Source organism: Girardinichthys multiradiatus, chromosome 18 (genome assembly GCF_021462225.1).
Source record: "Girardinichthys multiradiatus isolate DD_20200921_A chromosome 18, DD_fGirMul_XY1, whole genome shotgun sequence".
Classification (NCBI taxonomy): Eukaryota; Metazoa; Chordata; class Actinopteri; order Cyprinodontiformes; family Goodeidae; genus Girardinichthys; species Girardinichthys multiradiatus.
This window is the reverse complement of record NC_061810.1, coordinates 50,101,731-50,129,408: the sequence shown is the minus strand read 5'-3', so window position 1 is coordinate 50,129,408 and position 27,678 is coordinate 50,101,731. Positions and strand designations below refer to the sequence as shown.

Here is a 27,678-nt window from a genome sequence, read left to right as displayed (position 1 = left end):
AATTAACTGAAAGAAATCAAAGCTGGAGGTTTCTTGGGGATATCGGTGGCCTACTCTGGACGCCCTGAAGGATCGGATGGGGAATGGCTCATCTGATAGTAGTTAAAAGATTCCTTGGTTGATGTCTAGTGTGAGTTCAGATGCATTAAATAAAGTTTGAAGCATTTTGCATCATTATCTCGTGTGTCTAATGAAGCACTGCACTAAAGGTCAGACCACTGTCCATTTTTAACCCCAGCCAGGTAGTTTCAGGTTGTATCCAGAACAACGACTGTAGCTAAACTGATCCAAAAAACTCAAGTAGCTCTCCTCCAATCACCCTCAGGAGTCACTTCTTAACCAGATAATATGATGTTCCCATCAATCCGCTTGTCCATCTGTCCACTATTACCTCATCTATCCTCCTGCTTCTACTTACCTGAGACCAGGATGAACATCCCTCCACCCAGTAGATCTCTCAAGCTCCTGGAGGATCCCAAGATCTTCCCAAAGCAGAAGGGATTAATAGGGCCTCCAGAAAGCTTTGTGTCTGCCCTGGGGTCTGTTCCCAGTACGATGTTCCTGGAGCAAATGGAGCAATCCAGGAGGCTTCCTGATCAGGTGAAGCACCAGGAGCTTGTTCTTTCAGTCATTATCCAAATCCCAGGGCCACAGGTGAAGGTCAGACCAGAGGAACGTCATCATTATTGTGAACAAAGCTCTGATCCAGCTGCTTTGTCCGACCAGCACTCAGGAACAAGACACCAGGATACCTGAACTTCTCCTTTTGAGACAAAGAGTCCCCTTAGATTCAGAGGGAATAGTTCAGACTCAGAGAACCAAACTCCCATCCTGGTAAATTAATACTCATCTGTTTGTAGATTTGGTTCACAAGGAAGGTCTGAAGATGTCAACAGAACAATTTCTTCTGCAAAAAGCAAATATGAATCTCTGAGGTTCTCAGATAAGACTTAGCCTTCAGGTCCTGTCCATCAAACCACAAATAGAATCCATCCTGCTCCAGAAACCAGCTCCGCTTTGTTTCCAAACTTCTCTTGATTTGTTGAGGAACAAACTGGACCGTCCTTGCAAGTTATCGGGTCCTGTCCCCTGATGGCACCATCACCCAACACTAAATCCCCTGTTGACTTGTCTTTGGGAACAGGTTTCTTTGGTGTCCCCCATAAGTCCTGGATCAATTCATTGATTCCATGTTCCTCTTGTTGTGGGATTTTAATTTGTAAACACAAATTACTGGATTTATGTTTACCCAGCATGCAGTTCAGTTTACCGTTAATCTAATGATGAAAGCTCTGACTCAACACTTCTGCTCTGAGAAGGAAAAGGTTCAGTTAGGATTCTATGATGGAAAAACATCTTATGGTACCGTATTAAATAAATGAAGTGGAGCTGACTTAATTTGTTGGCAGGAGGATCTTCAGAACCTAACCAGCTTCCATGAGCGAAGCAGAAACTTAAACACGGCCAGTAGTGTTACTTCCTTTTCTTCCTCTGTGGTAAATATTTGATGAGGTTGGTTCCAGCTTCTATGTCCCACTGGAGACTCAGAAAATCCTTTTAACAGTGTTTAAACATCCCGTTTCTAGCATATGGTTCTGTAAGAGGCTGTGTCCCCCTGCAGAACCAGGTTTGCTGAGATCTTTGTGGTGCCACAGAGCAGCGTGCTGCAGTTCCTGGCTGATTCCTGCGTTTCCACGTCCATGAGCTGAATTAAAGGGCAGCTGTGTGTTTTCAAACAGCTTCTTAAATGAACTCTCATCTAGAGGTTCTGCTCAGCTGCTTTATACACTTACAGTCCAGAGACCCCTTCAATAGACGGACTCTCCTTCAGTAAGGTGGGCTGTGATTGGTTCAGGTGTGTTAGGGGGCGTGTTGCAAGGCAGTGTTACAGGTGGTGAGAAGTTGTTAGTTGCTGTTAAAACCCAGAGGAGAGCTGGATGGCAGCTAGTTCGGTTCTGTGTTGCCTGTGTCAGCTCCATGAAGCCTCAGCTTGTGACGAGGTGTTTCTTCTTCTTCTCTCCAGTTGTTAAAACTAAGAAAGCGTGAACCACACGTATAAATATATCCTCTGGATGAGGGGATGTTAATCAGTGTGAGCAGCTCACACTGTCAGAAAACATTCAGCAACATGAGTTACAAACATCTCGTCATATTTCTGTCTGAAGACCAAATTTAGGGTGTTAAAGTAAGCTGAAGAGTAAAATCTGAAAAGGTCACAGACAGTTTATTCCTGAACTCATCCTGCAGCTGACTTCTTCCCACTCTCAGTGACTTCTTCCTGTTTGCAGCTTCATATTAAAACATCTGCAGGGTTCTGGAAGCTTCTATTCAGATCATCTCTCAAGCTCAACTGCAGCATAAAGACCTTCACAGATTTAAACCAAACCCCAAAAAATGCATGTGGGGACATAAAAGAAAGCTGCTCACAGGTAGCAGAAGATCTGAGGAGACACAGCAGCCAGAAGCTGGAGGACGGAGCTTGTTGGCTTGACTTCCTCAGATAGTTTCCAGTTTTTGCTGCACATTAATGGAGAAGCTAAAGATGCAGCTTTTTCTTGTCTGGGTGGAGGTTAAAGTAGCACAGCAGCCTGCTCTATATTCAGCTCTCTGTCTTCTGGTCTATTTGAGTCTTTCTGGCCCATATTGTCTTCTGTTTACATCCTCAGACAGTCCAGGAGGGACCATGTGTCTCCTGTAACATCAGGCAAATGTAATTTCTGGTTGCAGATCAATCAGAGATGGAGTTTGTCAATCTGCTCCCTAAGGCTTTAACTTGGTCACATTGTTTGAGGTTTTCTTTGGATGTTTTCCTGCTCTTCTTCACTTTTTCCATCAGTTTTCTGGACCCGCTGGCAGCATCACTGGGAAAGAGGCGATTTTACCACTGAAAGGTCGACTGATGCTTTTTCACCCAGTTTTCTATTTTCTGTTTCTTCTGTTGTGGAATTTTCTTATCAAAGTGGGTAGAAGTTGACTCACAACAAGATAAAATCCGGACTTTGTCTTTATAAGTTTTATTCAAAGGCATTCAGCGTTTGAAGACCCTGACACTGAGGTTAGTCAGTGAAACAGAGCCCCGATCAACATTTACACACAGTATTTATACCAGAACATGACAGTGTTATCTCAACTTCAAAGAGTCTGTGTTTTATGACCCAAACCCTTCTTGAGTTCAAAGGTGACAAGGTTATCTAGGAACAGACCTAACTGCCCTTCCTGACATCGTCCTAAAAGATGGGTCTTAACCATTAAACTTCTGATAATGGCTTTTTACAGCTTCCTCCTCTAACACAGAGGTTCACAGGAGTGAGGTAACCCAAAGGTCATACACTGTGGAATGCTTACTGCAAGAATTTCCATCACACTTCTTAGATACAAACTTTAATCCAGGTGATCTAAATGTTTCCAACTTCTGTTAAAATGCCAACCACCCCACAGTGAGACACGGTGGTGGCATCATCATGCTGTGGGAACATGGCAGCTGGTTAGAGTTGATAAGATGGCTGGAGCTGAATCTAGGACCATCCTGGAAGAAACATATGCCCCGTTTCCACTGGCTCGTTTCAGCCAGTGCGGCTCCACTTGGTTTCCCTCCACTCGGTTTCGCTCCACTCGGTTTCGCTCTACTTGGTTTCGCTCCACTCGGTTTTGCTCTACTTGGTTTCGCTCCACTCGGTTTCGCTCTACTTGGTTTCGCTCCACTCGGTTTCACTCTACTTGGTTTCGCTCCACTCGGTTTCGCTCTACTTGGTTTCGCTCTACTTGGTTTCGCTCCACTCGGTTTCGCTCTACTTGGTTTCGCTCCACTCTTTTTCACTCCACTCCGTTTCGCTCCACTCGGTTTCGCTCCACTCTTTTTCGCTCCACTCGGTTTTGCTCCACTCTTTTTCACTCCACTCGGTTTCGCTCTACTTGGTTTCGCTCCACTCGGTTTCACTCTACTTGGTTTCGCTCCACTCGGTTTCGCTCCACTCGGTTTCGCTCCACTCGGTTTCGCTCCACTCTTTTTCACTCCACTCGGTTTCGCTCTACTTGGTTTCGCTCCACTCCGTTTAGCTCCACTCGGTTTCGCTCCACTCTTTTTCGCTCCACTCGGTTTCACTCCACTCGGTTTCGCTCCACTCGGTTTCGCTCTACCTAGTTTCGCTCCGCTCGGTTTCGCTCCACTCTTTTTCGCTCCACTCGGTTTCGCTCCACTCGGTTTCGCTCCACTCGGTTTCGCTCCACTCTTTTTCACTCCACTCGGTTTCGCTCTACTTGGTTTCGCTCCACTCCGTTTAGCTCCACTCGGTTTCGCTCCACTCTTTTTCGCTCCACTCGGTTTCACTCCACTCGGTTTCGCTCCACTCGGTTTCGCTCTACCTAGTTTCGCTCCGCTCGGTTTCGCTCCACTCTTTTTCGCTCCACTCGGTTTCGCTCCACTCGGTTTCGCTCCACTCCGTTTCGCTCCACTCTTTTTCGCTCCACTCGGTTTCGCTCCACTCGGTTTCACTCCACTCGGTTTCGCTCCACTCGGTTTCGCTCTACCTAGTTTCGCTCCACTCGGTTTCGCTCCACTCGGTTTCGCTCCACTCGGTTTCGCTCCACTCTTTTTCGCTCCACTCGGTTTCGCTCCACTCTTTTTCGCTCCACTCGGTTTCGCTCTACTTAGTTTCGCTCCACTCTTTTTCGCTCCACTCGGTTTCGCTCTACTTAGTTTCGCTCCACTCTTTTTCGCTCCACTCGGTTTCGCTCTACTTAGTTTCGCTCCACTCTTTTTCGCTCCACTCGGTTTCGCTCCACTAGGTTTCGCTCTACTTAGTTTCGCTCCACTCTTTTTCGCTCCACTCGGTTTCGCTCCACTCGGTTTCGCTCCACTCTTTTTCGCTCCACTCGGTTTCGCTCCACTCTTTTTCGCTCCACTCGGTTTCGCTCTACTTAGTTTCGCTCCACTCTTTTTCGCTCCACTCGGTTTCGCTCTACTTTTTCGCTCCACTCAGTTTCGCTCTTCTTAGTTTCGCTCTACTCGGTTTCGCTCCACTCTTTTTCGCTCCACTCGATGCTGGTTCTCTGAAGGACCGTCAATAAATGTCAGAACCAAACCCGCTGGTTCATGGTGGTTCTGTTCTGTGTGTTTTGGGGGAAACGTTTGTGCTTCTGAACAGCTGACTTTAGGTGTGATCAGCTGGTTTAAATCCAGCGCCCCCTACCTGCGAGTAATTCAGAAAGCTGATCTGTCCCTTTTCTTTTAGTCTTCAGGCTGGTTTATGACCCGTAAATGGTGAAATTACATGTATGACCCGATCCGGCCACTGTGGTGCTTAGTATTATTGTAGTTGCTCTTGAATTTTATTAACTTCTCCCTGCACCGTCTCAACTAAAACTTTCTCATTTATCCTCCTCCCACAGCCAATCAGTGAACAGCAGTCTGTTCACGTCACATGTGGTCCCGACTCAGCCCCAGTCGGACCTGCTCAGGAAAAAACAGTAATAGAAACGCTCGTATAGTGAGCCGAGTGGAGTTGAGTAGGGCCAAATCGAGCCAGTGGAAAAGTGGCAATAGAGGCTGCAGGAGACCTGAGAATGGGGTGGAGGTTCACCTTCTAGCAGGACAACCACCCTGAACAATCAGCCAGAGATACAATAAAATGGTTTGGATCAAAGCAGATTCATTTGTTAGAATGACATAGTCCAAGTTCAGATCTAAATCTTTCTTAGAATCTTTGGCAAAAGTTGAAAACTTATGTTCACGGATGTTCTCCATCCAACCTGAAGGAACTTGAGCTGTTTAACAATTTCAGTTTGTAGATGTTTAAAGCTGGTGGAGACAAACCCCGAAAGACCTTCAGTTAAGGTGGTTCTACAGAGTTCTGTGTCTGGGGGGCTGAATATAAAAGTAAGCCACAATTTTCTGATTTTTATTGGTAAAATGTTGAAAGCTATGAATTATTTTCTTCACCTTACAGACTCCACTTGCGACTCTGCAGAGAAATATCTCGTTCACAGCCTCTTCAGGTGATTTCAGCCGGGACTCACAGTGCTGCTGAAAAATGTCTTCATCTTCAGTTTTCTAGCAGAAATCTGAAGGTTTTGGTTTTGGGTCATCTTGACAAAAATTTCAGTTCCATCTGGAGAGAAGTAACCCAGGATTAAAATGCTGCCCCTGCCGTGTTTCACTGTGGTTTGTAGGAATTATGTCCCAAACGTTCCAGTTTGGTTCAGACTATAAAACATTTGCTCAGGGTTTGTGGAGTTTAGGCAGATCTGGAGGTTTTTGTTGGTCTTTGATCCAACTCCTTGGTCCAGATATGTGGAGAATAAAGGAGATTTCTGATATTATGAACACACCAACACCTGTTAGAGCTTCTCTGGTGTTCCCTTTGGCCTTTTAAAAGTCTTTCTGAACTGTTTCTATCTCATATTTCATCAGTTTTTCAAGAAACATTCATTTTTTCTTTACATTGAAGAACATGTGGTGCCATGAAATATATTTGGTGCTGCAGATTCTTTTGTACCCATCTTCTGACTCATACCTTTGTACAATGAGATTATTTGGATCCTGTTGCTTTCCCTGCAAATGCTGGGTTTAACTAAAAGATGCAAATGTCAGAGAAATCTTCTCAGACAGACCTGAAGTTTAGTTCAGGTTCATCAGATTCATAATAATTGATGTCAGGTGTGAACTCCAGAGGCTGAATGCTGAACCTGAATCACATGATGCTTAGTTTAAGGTTGCGCATGCTAATGCAAGCAGGTTACTGAAGCTGTTTTACATTTTTTCATTAAACAGATCAGTTTGTTTCTCAGCTGAATTGTGCAGGGTGTACTCTCTGGCTCTATAGGGCACTTTCCACCGCCGCTGTATGTCTGCATGATGTGCAGCTTATCCTGCAGTGTGAGTGTTAAAGTTTCCGAAGGCCAAAGAAAAACTAAAAGAGCTTCAGAGGCGTATGGATAAAGACTAGAAAACCAAGGGACATCTGGCTGCTTGGCATGAGAAGATGCAGGAATGATGGCTGGATCAGGAGATCAGATTCAATGGTACTGACGGAGAGGAGGCTAAGTTACCAAAACCTTCATTAAACCTTCAGCTGAGGTTTTAAATGTGCAGAAAGAAACGATCAGAGGTCTGAAAACCATCTATGGAAGCTGCAGAGCTTAACCGAACCTCATGTGTTTGCAGAGCCGCAGCTGAAAGGCATCGTGACACGTCTCCACAGCGAGCAGGGGTTCTTTCTGCAGATGCTGCCTGATGGGACCATCAGCGGCTGCCAAGACGAGAACAGTGACTACAGTAAGTCTCAGACTGGAGTTTGTTAAAGTTCTGACCTCCATGTTCTGCAACATGAATCTGACTGTTTTAAATCTGGTTAGTTGTTCTGAAAAAGAAATAAAAGCCTTTCTTCTTTGCTCTAAGAAGCAGAAGATCAGGAAAACCTGATTTCCTGAATGTGGTCGAGTGTTTTCTGCCACGTTCCTGCAGCAGATCCGTGCTGGATGCTGCTTCTGGAAACCAGATGAAAAGGAGGACACGGAGATGAGGAGGAGGAGGAGATGTTTTGGTTTTCTCTCAGATCATCTGAGTTAAATAAAGAGGATTAACAGCAGCATTGCCACAGGCCTCTTCCTCCTCCACCTCCTCATCCTCCTCACCCACACGGCAGCTCTCAGTCCCTGAGAATTAAATCACCTCTCATCACTCGGTCCCTCGCTCTTTTTTATTCTGTTTCTCGGCGTGTATCAGCTGCAGGCGCAGCGGCACGTCAGCGGAGGATTTTAAACACGGAGCTGCAGAAACAGAGAGGCTGTGCATGTCTTAGTTAATTTATCTCTAGGATGGATTTGTGTTTTCCTGGTCGGAACGCAGCGCCTGAACCTGTTTCTGTCTCCTCCTGCAGCTCTGTTTAACCTGATCCCCGTGGGCCTGAGGGTGGTGGCCATCCAGGGGGTGAAGGCCGGCCTCTATGTGGGCATGAATGCTGAGGGCTTCCTCTACACATCTGTAAGAGAATCACACAAACGCTCACTGTTCACTCGGAGGAGGTTATGTTGACATAAACTAATGATCGTCTCAGGTCTTCATAATAAAAGCTTGCATGGGTTAAAGACCAGCTTTTATTTTGGTAAAACTTTAAATGTGCTTTCATTTTAGGTAAAATCACCAGCTATAGAACAAGCAATGCCCAGTTTTTCCATTAATTTAATTTTTTTATGGTAAATAGATTATTATTAGATATTATTAATAGATAATTATTAAATAGAATAAAATCTAATTTTCCAAAAAAAAAAAACACGTTGCAGCTACAGAAGCTGCAGCTTTTCTGTGAAGGAGTTTAGGAGTGTCTCTGGGAATTGTTGACCATTCCTCCACAAATGCATCGGTGAGGTCAGACATTAATGCTGGATGACAAGGACTGGCTCTCAGTTTCCATTGTAATTCATCCCAAAGATGTTCGTACTGGTTAAGGTCAGAACTCTGTGCAGGCCAGTCAAGTTCTTCCACACCAAACTCCGTCATCCGTGTCTTTATAGACATTGCTTTATCCACTCAAGTGCTAAGAGTTCCATTGGACACCTAGTCCTAGTTCACCTCCTGAACAACAGGCCCACACCATGATCCTCCCTCCACCAAACCTTACACTTGACACAATGCAGTCAGTTAATGTCGTTCTCCTGGTAAGCCAGTCAAAGCCAGTCCTTTTCCTTTTCTGAGTTCATATATCTGGAAAAAGACATGAAATGGAAATCCACATCAGAAGCTGCTGATCCCCCACAGCGTTTAATGAATCCATCTGAAACTCACTGTGGATCCTGGCTGTGTGCTGTCGGTTCTTACTGTCTTTATTTCCTCATTCCAAACATAAAGTGGAAACAATGAGTCTAGTAATGTTAACTCAGACAAGAATAACGGAAATTCCCGTTTTTTCCTCTCATCCAGCCGGCTCTTCTTGATGTTGACTTTATCCATAAAACTTTAAACTGCCGACGTGTTTTTGTGCAGCACCAGAAACCAGAGGCAGCGAGGAGATCACCCACTGAACGCTTGCTTTCACTGGAGACTTCCACAGATGTGTTCCATCAAACTATAATGAGTAACGAACAGGAAAAAAGCATGAAGTTCCAGCGTGAGATCCAAACAGAACCAAGGCCTGAGAGGAACCAGAACTGTTCTGACATCATTCGAATGAAGGATGAGGGTCAATAATAAAACACCTTCAGCCAGAAACGGTGACAGCTGGACAGACTCTGCTGAACCCAATATTTTAACTAACTGTAGATTATTTTCAAATAGCAAACACAGCGACTTATATTCCTACCAGCCTTTCCACAGTTTGTCATGTTACATCATAATGATCTTTATCATCAGCTTCATGACTCATCGGCAGCAGCAGGTGAGGCTGGGGAGCATCTTCTCCATCAGCACCGGCGCCCCCCAGGGGTGTGTTCTCTCCCCGCTCCTCTTCTCTGTTCACCAATAACTGCACCTCAGCGGACCCGTTGATGAACCTCCTGAAGTTTGCAGATGACACCACTGTTACTGTTCTGAACAAGGACAATGAGTCTCCTTACAGGCAGGAGGTGGATTAATTGGTCCATTGGGCCAGTCAGATCCACCTGGAGCTTAACCCGCTAAAGACAGTGGAGATGACGGTAGACTTCCAGAGAACTCTCCCTGCCTCCCCTCACCATCCTCAACAACACTGTCTACCGTGGATCACTTCTGGTTCCCAGGAACCACACTTTCTCTGGACCTGAGATGGTCTTCGCTCATAGACACTGTTCGAAAGAAGGCCCAGCAGAGACTGTACATCCTGAGGCAACTCAAGAAGTTCAACCTTCCACAGGAGCTGCTGGTCATCTTCTACACTGCCATCATTCAGTCTGTCCTGTCTTCATCCATCTCAGTGTGGTTTGGATCATCCACAAAACAGGACAGGTCCAGACTGCAACGAATAATCAGGTCTGACCTTCCCTCTATCCAGGACTCATACAGGTCAAGGGTCAGGAAAAGGGCTTCTGAAATTTCTGTAGACCTCACACACCGTCCACATAAACTGTTCAGATTTTAACCTTCAGGAGGCGCTACAGAGCACTGTTTCTCTGATGAACACCATGAACACCTTCCAGCCTGAGTAGTAAGATACTCTGCTGTGGAACAAAATCCGCATATTTGTACATAAACCTGTACATACAGATACATATTGTTTCTTTATTTCCTCTAAAGTTTATATATTTATCCCTAATGTCTGTTCGCTGTGAGCACATGAACCAAATCTAGTTCCTTTCACAACACACCAACTGTTTGCTTTTAAACAATATTAAACACCACGTATAATTTACTGTCACAGTTGTGTGCTAGTAAAAATAACCTCATAAAATACATTAAGGTATGTTGATGAAACGAGTCAAAATTTATTCCCACCCAAGGAATACTTTACCTGAGCAGGTTATTGTTCCTCAGTGAGGCTGATTAATGTAAAGGTCCAAATAGGTCTCCCAGGGAGATGTTCTGCTCTGATTGGCTCAGCTCTGCCACCTGGAATATCCTGAGGCCTCATCCACACATACCCACACACACCCACACACACACCTGTTATATCTGTGGAGGTTAAACCTCCTTAGGAGACTCATGTTTGACTTCAGGTCACGAACAGATAACTCTGCAGAATTGGGTCATTATAGCGCCCCCTGCCTGCTCCATGAAGGACAGACATAAATATTTGGACTTAATAGAAGGTTTTACCGAGATGAAATTCTGTTTTTAGTGTTTTCTCCGTTAAGAAGATGCAGTTCATCTTTAGATGTGTGCTTCCAGGTTAGATGTATACTGAGTGCGGTAGTCCAGAACCATAGCCCCTTTTCCACTGGCTCGTTTTAGACGGCGCGGCTCAGCTCCACTCGGTTTCGCTCTACTTGGGACAGAACCAGGTGTTTTTCCACTGACCCACTGACAGCTGAAGCTCCGCCTCCAGCCGTCAGGTCGCTGTGCTGTATTTAACGTTACTGTGTGACATTGTCTCATTAAAGTAATCTGCATGAAATGATAAAAATTTTATAATTAAATAGATAAATAAATAAAAATAATAATAATAAAATAATAAATAAAATTAAAACATAAATAAACAAAATACTAATAATATTTACTGTATATGCGAGAATATCTTCTATATGTTTTTCATGTATAAAATGGTCAACTGGTTTAAATATCTGGACCACAGCCCATCCAGAACTTGTAAAAAGGCTCAGAGGTTCTGATGTGAGGGCAGGCAGGAGAAGCAGAATGGAGAGATGCTGCTATCTGGATGGTGAAGCTCCAAAGTTTGGCTGAAGAAGTTAACATTTTGGTCTTAATGAGGGCGTTTTTGTCTCATCCATGACACTAACGAGGACCAGGACTTTAAAGCTTCAAACATGGGTGCACTTCCAGTTCAAAGGTCATTTCATTTTGTAAAGTTTTCTCATTTTCCAGTTCAATGTCTGGTTTATTTGTTACGGTTAAGTTTTACTGTAAAAAAACAAAATCAGCTCTGATTTTCTGATGTTTTTGTTTGATTCGGTTCCTCCTGCTGGAAACACCTTTAAATAATGTTTGAATTCTAAAAGTGTATCATTACTCTGAATAAATGACATATTTGATCAAATGACTTGTTTAAAGCTTAACGTTTAAAGTTTACAACCTAAATTAAAAATTTTAAATGAAAATATGCAAACAAATTACATTTCATTATATTTGTAAATCATTCATTTAATTTTTAGATATTAGTTATTCTCTCATGTTTTTCCAAATTCTATTTCCTTTTTAAACAAAACCAGAAAAATTCTTATAAAAGAAACTGAACCATACAGAAAAAGGAGGAATTATTGTTCAAAGTTTAATTAAAGAGTTAGAAACATGTTTGTGTCTCTGTCTGTTTCAGGACGTTTTCACACCAGAGTGTAAGTTCAAGGAGTCTGTGTTTGAGAACTACTACGTCATCTACTCGTCCACCCTGTACCGGCAGCACGAGTCGGGCCGGGCCTGGTTCCTGGGTCTGAACAAGGAAGGAATTATCATGAAGGGGAACCGAGTGAAGAAGACTAAACCCTGCTCGCATTTCGTCCCCCGACCTATTGAAGGTGAGAAACAAAGTCCTCAGCAGTGGTTCAGAGGAAGCCTCCCAGATGAGCTTTCTGAGTAGAAGTTAGGTTGTCTCCTATGATGGTCAGATAGTGTGATACCACATCAATGACTTCAATCTGGTTTTATTTTAAAAGTTTTATTCTGTCAGAGCTAAATCAGACAATATTTGAACAAACATCTAGTCCCAAAAGATGGACAAGGAACAGCTGTCAGAAGCACCTTCAGGCTACTGAAGGATTCAATAGACTAAAACAAAATCCCTTATTGAAGCCATGGACTTACAGGTTTATTGAAAGGTTTCAGTTTTTTAATACCAGTACGACATTAGGAGTTAAAAATCCATGTTTTTAATTTAAACCCAGATTTCTAGACGTTCTTCAGTTTTTAGGGGCGGAGGCAAACTTTATTAGCTGTAAATTACTGTCATGTTTACATAACTCCTTCATTATTACTGTGAACAATCATGTGAATTATATTTAAGAATGTTGTGAAAGCAAGACTGACTTTTTTAGTCTTTATTTCCTGAGAGTAGTGAGGGCGTTTCCAAGTCCATTTCTGTTAAAAAGATACTAAGGTTTTTTAGTTTTATCTCAGAGTTCAGTCAGATGTCCTACAGGAGCTCCTTTGAGGTCAAGGTGAATCTCTAATAACACAGATAGAGGTTTATTAGGAAACACGAGGCTCCGTCTCTGCTTTCAGTTACTCTGCTGGTTCGCTGATATCACCTTCTTCATCCCTGTCCTCTGCCTACTTCATGGTCACCATCACAGTTTTTCCTTCTTCCCTCACCTGCAGTCTCGGTTCAGTCTGAAGAACCTTCTCTTAGTTTTATTACTTTTTTCTGAAGATCAAACTGCTCTATCTCCTTCCAGCAGGTTTCTGCACGTCTGAAGCAACTGGACTGAGTTTGGGGATTTAACTGGATCAGTGTCAGGAACAGTTGGTTCCACAACAGTCTGGAATGAGTGATGAGTCAGCTGATTTCTTTGGCTAGTGTCAGCAACTGATAAAAGTTTGGTTTTTGATAACATGCCCACAATGTTAAATAAGTTTTCCAAACCCAGATGGTATGGACAAGGAGAATGTATGTATGGAATATCTTTGAATTTTTTAAAAGAAATTAATTTGAGCCCAACACTGAATTTAGTTTAGATGTCAAACTAAGCAGTGAATGTTCACAAAAAGAAAGAAATTAATGATAATAAACTTTTATTTAAAGTGGAGCTAAACTTGATGTAAAAGCATAACTCCGCCCCCAGACAAAGTGGGAGGTGTCTAGAGACACAGAGGGGCGTGGCCAAGTGTGGGGATAAGTCAACTTCGTCACCGGAGGTTGAGGGAGGCTTCATGGAGCCCAGCGGGTCTGAGCCTTACCAGCCCGAGCCGCTAGCTCACGGTGCTGATGCTCGAAGCCGGTGCTGCCGAGGCAGTGGAGGACAGAATGGGTCCAGTTTCTGAGTGGTAAAGTGATGTTAGCAGCATCATTGGTAACTTGGGCTAACGTTCAAAGCTGCAACAAACTTTCAGAAAGTTTCTATGTAAATTTATATTATCCACAGTAAAGCATCTGATCGAAGGTATAAAGCATAAAACGCTACAATCAACGTTCGCAGGTCCGACTCCTGACTCGTTATGGGAGCGAGTGTCTGAGTGAGATGGTTTTATTCCCGCTGTGATGTAGACATGGACCGAGCTGTACCGTTTGATCCAATAGGAAAATTCAACTGCAGTAACCCCCGTTCAACCCAAAGAGGGCAGTACGAAGACGGGTTTAGGACAGATATTGCGGATATGAACGAGTTCACATGAAAATGTAAAATAATGCAGAATTGCACAAAGATCGCACCATTAAGGTCAAGTTTATAGTTAATCTGGAAAAAATTTTGATTTTGGGTTTAGTTCCACTTGAAATAATCTAAATTCAATTTAGAATAATCCAGTTTTGGGCTGCATGGTGGAACAGTGGGTAGCGCTGTTGCCTTGCAACAAGAAGATCCAGGGTTTGACTTCCGGCCTCTTTCTGCATGAAGTTTGCATTTTCTCCCTGTGCATGTGTGGGTTCTCTCCTGGTGCTCCGACTTCAGTCCAAAAAACATGACTGTTAGGTTAATTGGTTCCTCTAAATTGTCCTTAGGTATCAGAGTGTGTGTGTGCTGTTTGACCTGTGTTACCCTGTGATGGACTGGCAACCTGTCCAACGTGCACTTCTCACCTGCTGGAGATAGGCACCAGCCCAGCAACTCTGCAAGGACATGTGGGGAAGGACAATGGATGGATGGATAATCCAGTTATAATTTCATGAGTCTTAATTGTTGTTAATTTTGAAATGAAACCTAGGGTTGTCGAGATGCCCAAAAGCTGTTAAACACCACTTTAGTGCTCTACTGAATCAGAAATAGCTTCATAGTTGTGTTGTTTAATGATTTGTGGAGCACACTGAAAGGAAAACCGAAGCTGGTAAATGTTTCACACTCAAATCTCCACAATGTTGGAAAACTGTTGGAAAAAGATAGAAATTTAAATTTTGAAAAGTCTGGAATTGTAAATGGAGAACATGAGTTCTGCCTGGGAACACCAGGTAGTTACTGTTAGGACTGATGAAGTGTTGTTTTCTCACCCCGTCTCCCACCTCCTGCTCCCTCCAGTTTGCATGTACAAGGAGCCGTCTCTGCATGAGCTCGAGGAGAAGCTGCTGAAGTCGTCGCGGAGCCCAACGCTGAACAGCAGCCGTGCCAGGAGCCTGGATCGACCGGCGCGGCGGTCTGCCAACTCCTCCACAGAGAGGGAGGCGTCATAGCCTGCAGCGCCCCCCCACACCCGCAAGAGGAGGAAGACGACGAGAACTCCCATTTTAAAAATCCCTGTCTTCAGCAACTACAACCACACCGACGACAACCAACCGCCAAGACAACGACGACGAAGAGAACAACGTAAAAAGAAGATTTTAAAAATCTGTCAAATTTTTCTTGCTTGTGATGAAATATTTTAACGAGCAAGGGCATGGGGTAGGGGCTTGCTTGGAAATGAGAAAACATCAGGACGTTGATGAGGAAAATTTACATTTTATGCAAAAAGTCCTGCTGAAATAGTGCCAGGAGGCTAGCACACCTACTCTTCATCAACACATTGTAATCATAATTTCTGTCACAACGACAACAAAATATCTGTGGAGTGGAGCGAGCGCTTCGAACTCGGATGCTTTAAGCCATGTAGAAACCTCACCATTTTTTATTTCCTAATGAATGCTAAAACTTTCTAACCTTCCACACGCCGTGCTTCTTCTTCTCCTTGTTGTTCTGTCCAATCAGATGGAGAAGGTTCTGTTTCAGATTCCACAATTTGTTAAATGTTTTTGTTTTAATGGATCGGGGACATGTTCTGGGTTTAGTCGCAGACACTGCCGATTTAACGGTCCAGTGAGGAGAGGAATGCAAGAACTTCTTAGATTTTCCAGACTGGACAACTTCCTCTGAGTGGAATCAGTGAGGTAACCTGGTTTGTAGTCCTGAAAGGATCCAAATTTGCTGTTGCGATTTGAATATTTGTTCACTACAAATTACACAAAGTCCACTTTTCTGCATGTTTCAGAATGTTCAGCACTGCTAGAATGATTTCTCTGCTTCCACACTGGTACCGCCTTGAGCCCATTTCTATGAAAACCATCTTAGAAAGGCTTTTAAGTCTATATGAAATTTTAACCTTTGAAACTAGATTTGCTTCCTGAAAGAGCAAAAGGAAAAACAACAGCAACATTAATATGAAGAATAAACCTTCTAACAGATTAACGAGTCCACTTCTAGCCTTTTTGTATTAGGACAGTTATTCCTTGTTATCCTTTCTCATTCAGATCCCTAGAATTAGCTACAGAGAAACATAAATTGGAAAACTGCAAATTCAGTGGCAGATTTGAGTGGGACTGCAGTGTTTTCTGTTGCCATGTAAAAAACGAACACCCCTCCCCTATAAAAAAGGGTAAAATTAAAATTTCTGAATTGAAGGTTTGCGCTGTCTGCAGATGAGTTGGAATTACAGACAAATTTTAGTGTGGAAACCTCAAATTTCACAACCCACCTCAATAGAGAGAAGGTTTGGATTTTTGGGTGTTCAGGTCCTGCCAAGGTTGGTGACCAGATCAGGTCCTCATGAGACCATAAAAACAAGAACAAATACACACGTTTGTGTTTCATTGTTGTTAATTGTAATTAATTTCCAACTAAGTAGTTTCTCTAAATATAAGCAAAACGGTTCGGACAACTGAAAACATGCCAACACGTTTCATTGAGCTTTGTTTAGATTATTTTAAGGACACCAGTAGACTATTTGCTGTAGTTTTTATTGTTGCATTTGTTCAGTTGGTAAGCAGACCCCAAAAACAGAAATAAGATGCATGTCATATGAGTTAAGCTCAGTGAAGAAACTGCTGATGTTGAGGGGGGGAGTAGAAGGAGCCAAAGCCACATTTAGGCCGAGTCGCCGATCCCTGCTGCGTGCGGGGCTCACTCACATGTGTTACTAGTGCTGAGACATTGTAGGAAGAGAATATTGCATGATTTATTTTCTAAAAGCACAGCGGCGCCCCCGCCGCCGCTCGGGGAATTTAAATGATTTATTAAGACACTAACAGCAGAGTTGTGTAAGTGAGATCCGGTCTGAACAAGACTGAAAAGAGGCCCCGCCCACGCTGTGACCTCAGATATGATATGATATGTGATATACAGTCAGTATGTTGGGTGCTACCACACTATGCGTGGTATCGTTGAAACACAACTTTGAACATGACTCTTTTGTTTTTAAAGCAGCTGTGATGTGGCGTGCTAAGATTGGTCTATTTTCTGTGAGGTAACGTTCGACCCGCAGGTGTTGACAGAGCGGATCAGAACATGTTCCCTAACTTTATCAACCAATTATTTTGAAGGGGGTGGGGTGGACTGGTGGGGGATTTTCTGATTCAACCAAAGGCAAACTGATGACGTTAAATCCTGTCAGTTTAAGCTGATAATCCTTGACTCCCAGAGGAAAGTGTAATAATTTTATCTTATTTTTTTATGAAAGTAGATGTAGTAGATGGAGAAGATCACATGTTGACAGCCAACGGAAAAGTAGCTCCAAATAATCAAATATTAGTGTTATTATTGACTGACAAATATAAAATGACTCAAATCTTTTTTTAATTAATAAAATCTCTTCATATTTTATTTGAATGTTTTAATTTTATAATTAATTTTTAAGCTTTTTTAGGATCTGAACAAACTGGTTTTGACTCAGAAAGTCAGACCAAAGATAATTTCAACCCAAAGTTTTTAGGAGATCAACAGAAAAGGAAAGCAGTTCAGTTTTTCTTGTTGTTTCACAGCAGCGGACAGTCTTAAACAGTCTTTAAAAAATTGTTAACTTCGTACTGTGTTGAAGAAACCTGGGATTTTCAAGCCTCTTGAGTGCATCAGAAGGAAACTGTAACATTGCCTGAAACAACTTTTGGAAATAGTTGAAAACAACAGTCTGGAAGAATATTGCAGCTGAGAACTGAACTAACCCGTAGGTGTGGCTAAACTACTGTTTATCAATACAAATATGTCTATTAGCTTATTGAATACAAGTTATTTATTGATGTCTGTTTTTATATGACTTGCATGGTGGTGCAGTTGGTTGCACTGTTGCCTTACAGCAAGAAGGTCCTGGGTTCCTCCTACAGTGTCTGACAGCCAGGTGAATTGGTTACTGGGAGTTGCCCTTAGATAAGAGTGTGTGTGTGGATGGGTGTTTGTCCTGTGATGGACTGGCGACCCAGCCAGGGTGTTCCCCGCCTCACACCCATTACTGCTGTAGATAGGCACCATGCCCCCTGGATGGACGGATGTTTTTATAGGACTTGCTTTTTGCAAGTTGCAGTGACTTGCATAAGTTATTTTAGTGCCATTTCAACTGAAAATTATGTAATTAAAAAGGCCACATGTTTTTCTTTAAACCCAATGAGTTAAGGCTGATCTAAGCAAGAAAAGTCAGAAACGTTTTAGACGTACAGTTCTTCCTCTCCTGGCCACAGACCCAGGTTTCTTTCACCACCTGCGTTCAGGTATTGTTCAGGCGTCGGCTGATGGGAGGCTGTGGCAGCAGGTTTATCACTGCCCTTCTTCGGCAAACATCACTGCCGGGATGAATGAAGCTACTTTACTGCAACATCGTCTGAATTTCATGAACAGGGAACATACAGAATAAGAGTCTGAATCAGGAACATCCGTGACAGACAGGAGGGATCAGAGACACATTTACAGAGTGATGAAAAATAACCTCCATCTTCTTATGGATCCTTACCTCTCATGATGTTCAGAGCAAGTCACAGCACTGCCCTCTGAAACCTTTGTTTTCTCTGACTCAGACCCTCTAACTCCTGTCACAGAACACTGACTCAGTTTCCTAAAAACAGGTCCAGGAAGTTCTCATTCCACAGAGAACTCAATGACCGGGAATCACCTCTTTTATTGCCAGTGATTTCGCTCCTCTTTCATTCTCGTTGTGCAGAAATCAGATCGTTTGAACAGCCACAAACAAACTTATAAAGTCAAGATCCATGTTAGATTTTTAGGAAACTTGGTCTCCTCCCATCAGCCGACAGGAAAAAAAAACAAATCAGGAATAATAAAATAGTTTGTTTCCATGTTGTTTCTGTCTGACCCCTGAACATTAAGGTCACTGTGGGCGGGGTCAAGGAGGCTCAGACTCTGGCTACCTGAATCAAAGCTGTTAATTTTCTCTGTCACTAATTAAAAACAGATGGAGGACTGAAGGACTGATGGAGGAAAACAAATAACCAATCACAGTCCACCGTTCTGCCTCTGAAAAAGTCTTCCACTTTAGGATTTTTACCGGACCACGAGGATTGTAGAGACTCCTGACTTTTTCCAGAGCGCCATCCCACTCGGAGAAAAATTACTTTTCTGTCACATTGGCTGCTTCAGATTGAACAGAAACACGCTGCCGCCTTCAGGTGACCACAGAACGGGCTTAGAGTTGGTTGTGTGGAAAGCCAGGAGGACCACAAAACATTCAAACAAAGATTTAAGCCCAATATGAGAATTTATTCATGATAAGTTTTTTATTTTAATAATTGGATCTTCTAAACTTATGTGAATAAACAGAAAAAAATTAATTATCAGAAGAGGAAACATTTATTTTATTCTTTATTGTTAATAATAAAAAATCAAAATCTTTGAAAAAGTAAGGATCTATAATAGAAAAACATTCTAAAATAAAAATATACATCTTTGTTATACATTTTTATATTTTATATTTTAAGATGATAAAAATGCATAAAAACAAATATTTCTTTATGAATTACGACTAATTTACACAACAATTATTGAAGGAAGGTCATCCCAGAGATTTTTCCTCATTTCTGCAGGACTTTTATCCAGCCTGTATTTTCAGTGGATTAATAGGCCGCTAATTGTGGTCCTGATTAAATATTTCCAGGTTCATTTTCATGTTGTCAGAAACATAAACAGCTTCATTTGAACGATTGTTATTCTGATGGTTAATGTGTCACCTGAATGCAGCACTGCAGGAGTGTCTGCAGTGAAAGTCTGTAATCTGTGAAGTGGTTCAGTGCTAAAACCGTAGGGGGCGCTGTTGCTCTAGCCCCTCCCTGAAAAGGACGTGGAATCGGATGAAGTGTGGGAATCTGTTTGAAACTTTTGCTCTTGTTTGCTGATGTTTGCACCATCATATAAACGCATCATGTATTAGAAAAACTCATTGCAAAAATGCAGCAGGATGAAAAAAAAACAACTGAAAAATAAAAAAAGGAACAGCAAATCATCAGTGTCTGCGTTGTCTTTTAATCCTTTTACGGTTCTGTGGGTCTGATCCATTAGAACCAGGGGCCTGGTCCCCGGGGGCCGCGCAGACATCCTGTGTCTGCGGCAGCTGCTTAGTGTCTCCTCCTGAACAGAAGAAACATTTTCACAGCTGCTGCTCACAAGGGTTTGAAGGATGAAAAGCAACATTTTAAATATAAAATGCATATTTTTCAAGAGAAACCTGATTTCAATAAACATCGCATAATGTCTACTCAGCTGTTGGAATAGACATTATTTGTAAGAAGTCCAACTGTGCATCAGCTTCCAAAGATGAATAATTATCCTCTTTCATGATTTTTTGTTTTAATTCATGAGGATCTTTTTTCCCAGAGAGGACAAACTCTGGGCAGCAGGGGGCACCACAGCACTAATTCAAACAGAACCTTAATCATAATTGGTCCTCAGTGTTTCTGAGTATGTTTCATTATGCTTTATTCAGCTGCGGTTGAACATGATTCTGCCCCTTAAAGGAATCTTTTCCCACAATCCACGTTCAAAACTGTTTGATGCTAAAGTAGAGCATTCAAAGCAGCAAATCAGGAAAAATTTTATCCAGTTTAGGACAGGTGCGTTGATAATATTTTAGGGTTTTTGGAGACTTTTTAGCATCCTGTGGTCTGGTTTCAGGCTGAACCTGCCTGGACAGCCAGACTTGGACATGTCAGCAGTTGTTTTGAAAGTCCTCCACTTCTACACAATTTTCCTGACTGTTGTATGGCTGATATCAGATCCTTCTGAGATCTGACCAGACTCATGAGCTGCTCCAATCTTCTTCCTGAAGGCCTCAGTCAGATCTGTGGATCTCACCACGGTGTTCACTCTCACTTCAACAGTCAGGAGCACCAAACTAAACATCTGAAGTTTGAGGAGAGCAAATCTCCTTCAACATGCTGAGTGATGATGTTCTCATCATGTGCTCCTGATGTGACAGGTGTTAGATTTTAGCCATATTAACTGCCAACAAAATGCTGTATGAGGGTGTCCTTATTTATTCCTCACCAGGCAAGGCATTTTTAATTATGTTTAACATACAGGTCCTTCTCAAAATATTAGCATATTGTGATAAAGTTCATTATTTTCCGTAATGTCATGATGAAAATTTAACATTCATATATTTTAGATTCATTGCACACTAACTGAAATATTTCAGGTCTTTTATTGTCTTAATACGGATGATTTTGGCATACAGCTCATGAAAACCCAAAATTCCTATCTCACAAAATTAGCATATTTCATCCAACCAATAAAAGAAAAGTGTTTTTAATACAAAAAACGTCAACCTTCAAATAATCATGTACAGTTATGCACTCAATACTTGGTCGGGAACCCTTTTGCAGAAATGACTGCTTCAATGCGGCGTGGCATGGAGGCAATCAGCCTGTGGCACTGCTGAGGTCTTATGGAGGCCCAGGATGCTTCGATAGCGGCCTTTAGCTCATCCAGAGTGTTGGGTCTTGAGTCTCTCAACGTTCTCTTCACAATATCCCACAGATTCTCTATGGGGTTCAGGTCAGGAGAGTTGGCAGGCCAATTGAGCACAGTGATACCATGGTCAGTAAACCATTTACCAGTGGTTTTGGCACTGAGCAGGTGCCAGGTCGTGCTGAAACATGAAATCTTCATCTTCATAAAGCTTTTCAGCAGATGGAAGCATGAATGCTCCAAAATCTCCTGATAGCTAGCTGCATTGACCCTGCCCTTGATAAAACACAGTGGACCAACACCAGCAGCTGACACGGCACCCCAGACCATCACTGACTGTGGGTACTTGACACTGGACTTCTGGCATTTTGGCATTTCCTTCTCCCCAGTCTTCCTCCAGACTCTGGCACCTTGATTTCTGAATGACATGCAGAATTTGCTTTCATCCAAAAAAAGTACTTTGGACCACTGAGCAACAGTCCAGTGCTGCTTCTCTGTAGCCCAGGTCAGGCGCTTCTGCTGCTGTTTCTGGTTCAAAAGTGGTTTGACCTGGGGAATGCGGCACCTGTAGCCCATTTCCTGCACACGCCTGTGCACGGTGGCTCTGGATGTTTCTACTCCAGACTCAGTCCACTGCTTCCGCAGGTCCTCCAAGGTCTGGAATCGGCCCTTCTCCACAATCTTCCTCAGGGTCCGGTCACCTCTTCTCGTTGTGCAGCGTTTTCTGCCACACTTTTTCCTTCCCACAGACTTCCCACTGAGGTGCCTTGATACAGCACTCTGGGAACAGCCTATTTGTTCAGAAATGTCTTTCTGTGTCTTACCCTCTTGCTTGAGGGTGTCAATAGTGGCCTTCTGGACAGCAGTCAGGTCGGCAGTCTTACCCATGATTGGGGTTTTGAGTGATGAACCAGGCTGGGAGTTTTAAAGGCCTCAGGAATCTTTTGCAGGTGTTTAGAGTTAACTCGTTGATTCAGATGATTAGGTTCATAGCTCGTTTAGAGACCCTTTTAATGATATGCTAATTTTGTGAGATAGGAATTTTGGGTTTTCATGAGCTGTATGCCAAAATCATCCGTATTAAGACAATAAAAGACCTGAAATATTTCAGTTAGTGTGCAATGAATCTAAAATATATGAATGTTAAATTTTCATCAAGACATTATGGAAAATAATGAACTTTATCACAATATGCTAATATCTTGAGAAGGACCTGTAGTTTTTAAAAAGGTGTTTTCTTCTCTATTTCTTATTTCTTCAGTGTAATCAAAACTGATGTTAAATATCCAAATACATACAAAGAGCATAGGATAATTATTCAGCTCTCAACACAGTTACTTTGATTTTAAATCCCAATACCATCATTTTGTATATTTTGCATTCAAAGGTTTTTTGTAATTTTTTGATAATTAGTAATGGTCATTGCCATGTTTAAAGCAGAAATCTATAAACTGAATGTGAAAGACAGCGCTTGACAATGTTCTAATGTGTAAAACACAGCAGTAGTGAATGGAAGCAGCTAAAAGTCTCACTTTTTCTCCACATAATCATGTTTTACTTGTCAAGGTATAACTGCACTACAGTAATGTGGCCTTCAAAATGTTAGTTCAAGGACACATCCTTCATCCTTCTCAGAGTAGATAGGAGTGCTCACTCCATCCTTCACCATGCTGCTAATGAGCAGTTTCATATTTGTTCAATGTGATTCTGGAAGAAAAGTCGTGTTTTAATGATTAAACATGCCAGTTTCAGTAATTTTCCCCTGATGCCCTCCATATGCAACAACCAATCAAGTCTGCAGAGACGACTGTCAGGGCTGACCTTCCCTCCATCCAGGACGTAAACAGGTCTAGCATCAGGTAAAGGGCAGCTAACATCTGTGCAGACCCCACACATCCTGGACACAAGCTGTTTAGACTGTCGCCTTCAGGCAGCGCTACAGAGCACTGTTTGCTAAAACCATATTTGCACCACCACAACCTAACTTTTTTCTTTTTCTTTATTTCTTATGTGTACATACTGTCCCTTTAATTCTTTATTGTATTTCCTCTAAGATTTATAAATTTTTACTTAATGTCTCTGTGCTGTGAGAGCTTGAAACTGAAGTCAGATTCCCTGTTTGCAACAATCTTGGCCAGTAAAGCTGATTCTGGTGTTTATAGGGGCAGAGTCGGTGTGGCTGTGAGCGGCTCGGTGGGTTAAACGTTTCTAGGTGTTCCCAGAGCAAAGCAGATCAGGTCAGAATGAATGTTTTCGTATCTTTAAACAAACTGAGCTAAAATATTTTCCTTTTTTTCATATTTAGATCCTTTCTAAAGCCCTGGCGGTTCACCAGACAGTTAGATCCGACTGAGCTGGAAGAGTTTTTTTTGGTTGTTTATTGTTGTTTGTTTTTCCTTCTTCTTTACGATGTTTTTATATTTTACTGATTGTGTTTTCTCCTCCTCTCCAACAACTTCCAGAAAGCAGAAAACGTCTGCTCCTACGAGGAAAGAGAGGCGGAGAACATGAACAGAAGTAAAAGCTAATCGAGCTTCGGCTGAAACGCCACTCAGCATCTGGTTTCCACTTCACAGAACACTTTGTTAAATGTTCTGATGTCCTAAAAGCCCAGCAGCTTCATCCATGTTTAATGAGGAATGATGGAAAAACAGGAGTCTGCTGCAGCTGAACGAATCTGAGTTCTGTTCATATAAAAGGGGAAGGAATTCTATTTTAATCTGAAATTACTGGACAAATTTACCAGTGAACACTTTTATTCTGAAGAAGCTTTTCAGATTGTGTGCTTCAAAGAGGTTATAGACATAAGGATATACATTTAACCACTAGAAACACAATGAAAACATCATCAAGTAAACACTAAAAGCTAATAATTATTGGTAATAAAACATAAAACTTTATTCTTTGTAAAAACACAAAAACTGTATTTTTACTGCTTTAAAGCGTGACACACAGCAGACTGATCCAACTTGGACTAAAAGGGTACATTTTTTTGTTCCTAAAGTTTATGATAAATTACAGAGTAAACTTTCTATTATTTTTTTGCAGAAGTGATGGTCCATCCCAGGTGAAGATCTTTCTGTGAGGAACTTTCTGTGTGGAACGTTTTTTATCAAACTGAACATCTTCTGAAGATCTTTGGTCCTTGGAGCTTTCTAAGCACCAGCTTTGGAACTGGGGAGGTTCATAATCTCCTGTTTTACTACCATTGTCTTTGTTTTAACTTCATCTATATACTTTTCCTTTAGTCCTCGTCTTTCGCTGATCTTAGGATTTATTCTGAAATAATTGGGAGTCTTTTATTTTGACACTTTTTGTGAAGCAGCTAGAAAGACTTTTATTGTAACAGAGTTTTGCCACTTCATAAGATAACAGAAGAACATGACAAACAGCTGGAAAGCAAAGCATTTGGACCTGAGTGACTCTTTTATTAAAACCTTCATCAGAAATATTATTAATGCAACCAGTTATTCACCAGATCTCAAATTAAAGCGACAATGTTGTCTTTTGTTAAATAAGGGAACCTGAGGAACCTGCAGATCATCTCCTCAGTAACAAAGAAATGCTGCACCGACTCAGTGCACCTGAACACAGCATTGTCCCTGTCAGCCCAGAGGGACGTGAATGCACCTTAATCAGGCTTCAACAGGTGAAGCTGGAAGATGATTCAGGATGTCAAACATTTTCCCTGGAGCTCTTTAAGGAATTATCATCCGATCCCAAAGATCCAGTCAGGCAAAAAGAAAAAATGTACTTCTGCAAAACGCAGCAGCAGGTTGAAGATGCTGAACTGGTTTTAACCTGATGCTGTAATGGAGATGTTCACCTTCACATTTAGAGAAAGAGGATCAGAGGGATTTCTCACGTGACCACCTCGCTCCGGGTTTGATATCAACATCTCGGGAATGACTCCATGGTCATTCTCGAAATGTTTTAATAATCCAAAATAATCAATTTGAAATGTATCAGAGATAATAAGGTAGATTATTTTTTTAATCCAAGGAAATGTCTGACTTTCTCACTCTGAAGATGCTGATCATTTCTAATTTTCCACAAACACGTATTTCAGCATTTTTGGTGCCAAAAACCTTAAAATCTCCCATTGTTTCAAGGAAAAAGAACATCAATGTAAAAATTATGTGAAAATTAACAGAACAAAATGTGTAGAATTTTATTCCAGTTTTGCTATAATTTTATTTCAACAGTAAAACAATTTTTATCACATTTTGGCTTCCTGTCATTGCAGAGTAAAGCGGCAGGTGGCGACATCCGATCAAGAATGAGAGCAGACATCTGTGAGTTCACTCAGCAGGAGGAATAAATGAGATCTGGATCAGGAGTTTTTAGGAGGAAAAAATGAGATCTGGATCAGGAGTTTTTAGGAGGAAAAAATGAGATCTGGATCAGGAGTTTTTAGGAGGAATAAATGAGATCTGGATCAGGAGTTTATAGTAGGAATAAAATGAGGTCTGGATCAGGAGTTTCTAGAATAAATTAATTAGATCTGGATCAGGAGTTTATAGTAGGAATAAAATGGGGTCTGGATCAGGAGTTTCTAGAAGAAATAAATGAGGTCTTGATCAGGAGTTTATAGGAGGAATAAATGAGGTCTGGATCTGGAGATTCTAGAAGAAATAAATTAGGACTGGATCGGTGTTTTTAGAAGAAATAAATTAGGTCTGGGTCAGGAGTTTATAGTAGGAATAAAATGAGGTCTGGATCTGGAGTTTCTAGAAGAAATAATTTAGGTCTGGATCAGGAGTTTCTAGAAGAAATAATTTAGATCTGGATCAGGAGTTCATAGGAGGAATAAATGAGGTCTGGATCTGGAGATTCTAGAAGAAATAAATGAGGACTGGATCGGTGTTTTTAGAAGAAATAAATTAGGTCTGGGTCAGGAGTTTATAGTAGGAATAAAATGAGGTCTGGATCAGGAGTTTCTAGAATAAATTAATTAGGTCTGGATCAGGAGTTTATAGTAGGAATAAAATGAGGTCTGGATCAGGAGTTTCTAGAAGAAATAATTTAGGTCTGGATCAGGAGTTTCTAGAAGAAATAAATGAGGTCTGGATCAGGAGTTTTTAGGAGAAATAATTTAGATCTGGATCAGGAGTTTTTAGGAGGAATAAATAAGATCTGGATCAGGAGTTTCTAGAAGAAATTAATTAGATCTGGATCAGGAGTTTATAGTAGGAATAAAATGAGGTCTGGATCAGGAGTTTCTAGAAGAAATAATTGAGGTCTGGATCAGGAGTTTCTAGAAGAAATAAATGAGGTCTGGATCAGGAGTTTTTAGGAGGAAAAAATTAGATCTGGATCAGGAGTTTTTAGGAGGAAAAGATTAGATCTGGATCAGGAGTTTCTAGAAGAAATAAATGAGGTCTGGATCAGGAGTTTCTAGAAGAAATAAATGAGGTCTGGATCAGGAGTTTTTAGGAGAAATTGCTTAGATCTGGATCAGGAGTTTTTAGGAGGAATAAATAAGATCTGGATCAGGAGTTTCTAGAAGAAATTAATTAGATCTGGATCAGGAGTTTATAGTAGGAATAAAATGAGGTCTGGATCAGGAGTTTCTAGAAGAAATAATTGAGGTCTGGATCAGGAGTTTCTAGAAGAAATAAATGAGGTCTTGATCAGGAGTTTATAGGAGGAATAAATTAGGTCTGGATCTGGAGATTCTAGAAGAAATAAATGAGGACTGGATCGGTGTTTTTAGAAGAAATAAATTAGGTCTGGGTCAGGAGTTTATAGTAGGAATAAAATGAGGTCTGGATCTGGAGTTTCTAGAAGAAATCATTTAGATCTGGATCAGGAGTTTATAGGAGGAATAAATTAGGTCTGGATCTGGAGATTCTAGAAGAAATAAATGAGGTCTGGATCAGGAGTTTTTAGGAGAAATAATTTAGATCTGGATCCGGAGTTTTTAGGAGAAATTACTTAGATCTGGATCAGGAGTTTTTAGGAGGAATAAATAAGATCTGGATCAGGAGTTTCTAGAAGAAATTAATTAGATCTGGATCAGGAGTTTTTAGGAGGAATAAATAAGATCTGGATCAGGAGTTTCTAGAAGAAATAATTGAGGTCTGGATCAGGAGTTTCTAGAAGAAATAAATGAGGTCTGGATCAGGAGTTTTTAGGAGGAAAAAATTAGATCTGGATCAGGAGTTTTTAGGAGGAAAAAATTAGATCTGGATCAGGAGTTTCTAGAAGAAATAAATGAGGTCTGGATTAGGAGTTTCTAGAAGAAATAAATGAGGTCTGGATCAGGAGTTTTTAGGAGAAATTACTTAGATCTGGATC

The 27,678-nt window shown here is 41.6% G+C and overlaps 1 protein-coding gene across 3 annotated transcripts in view; it reads left to right on the top strand.

Annotated features, from left to right (window-relative positions):
• Positions 1-19,912, top strand: part of LOC124884097 (fibroblast growth factor 12-like) — a 61,644-nt gene extending 41,732 nt beyond the window's left edge. For all 3 annotated transcript variants that reach the window (XM_047391735.1, XM_047391734.1, XM_047391733.1), the window contains exons 2-5: positions 7,163-7,273; positions 7,878-7,981; positions 11,898-12,096; positions 14,746-19,912. In XM_047391735.1, coding sequence (XP_047247691.1) covers positions 7,163-7,273; positions 7,878-7,981; positions 11,898-12,096; positions 14,746-14,897 — 566 coding nt within the window. In that variant the 3' untranslated portion in view covers positions 14,898-19,912. The remainder of the gene's footprint in view (positions 1-7,162; positions 7,274-7,877; positions 7,982-11,897; positions 12,097-14,745) is intronic.
• The last annotated feature ends 7,766 nt before the right edge of the window (positions 19,913-27,678 follow it).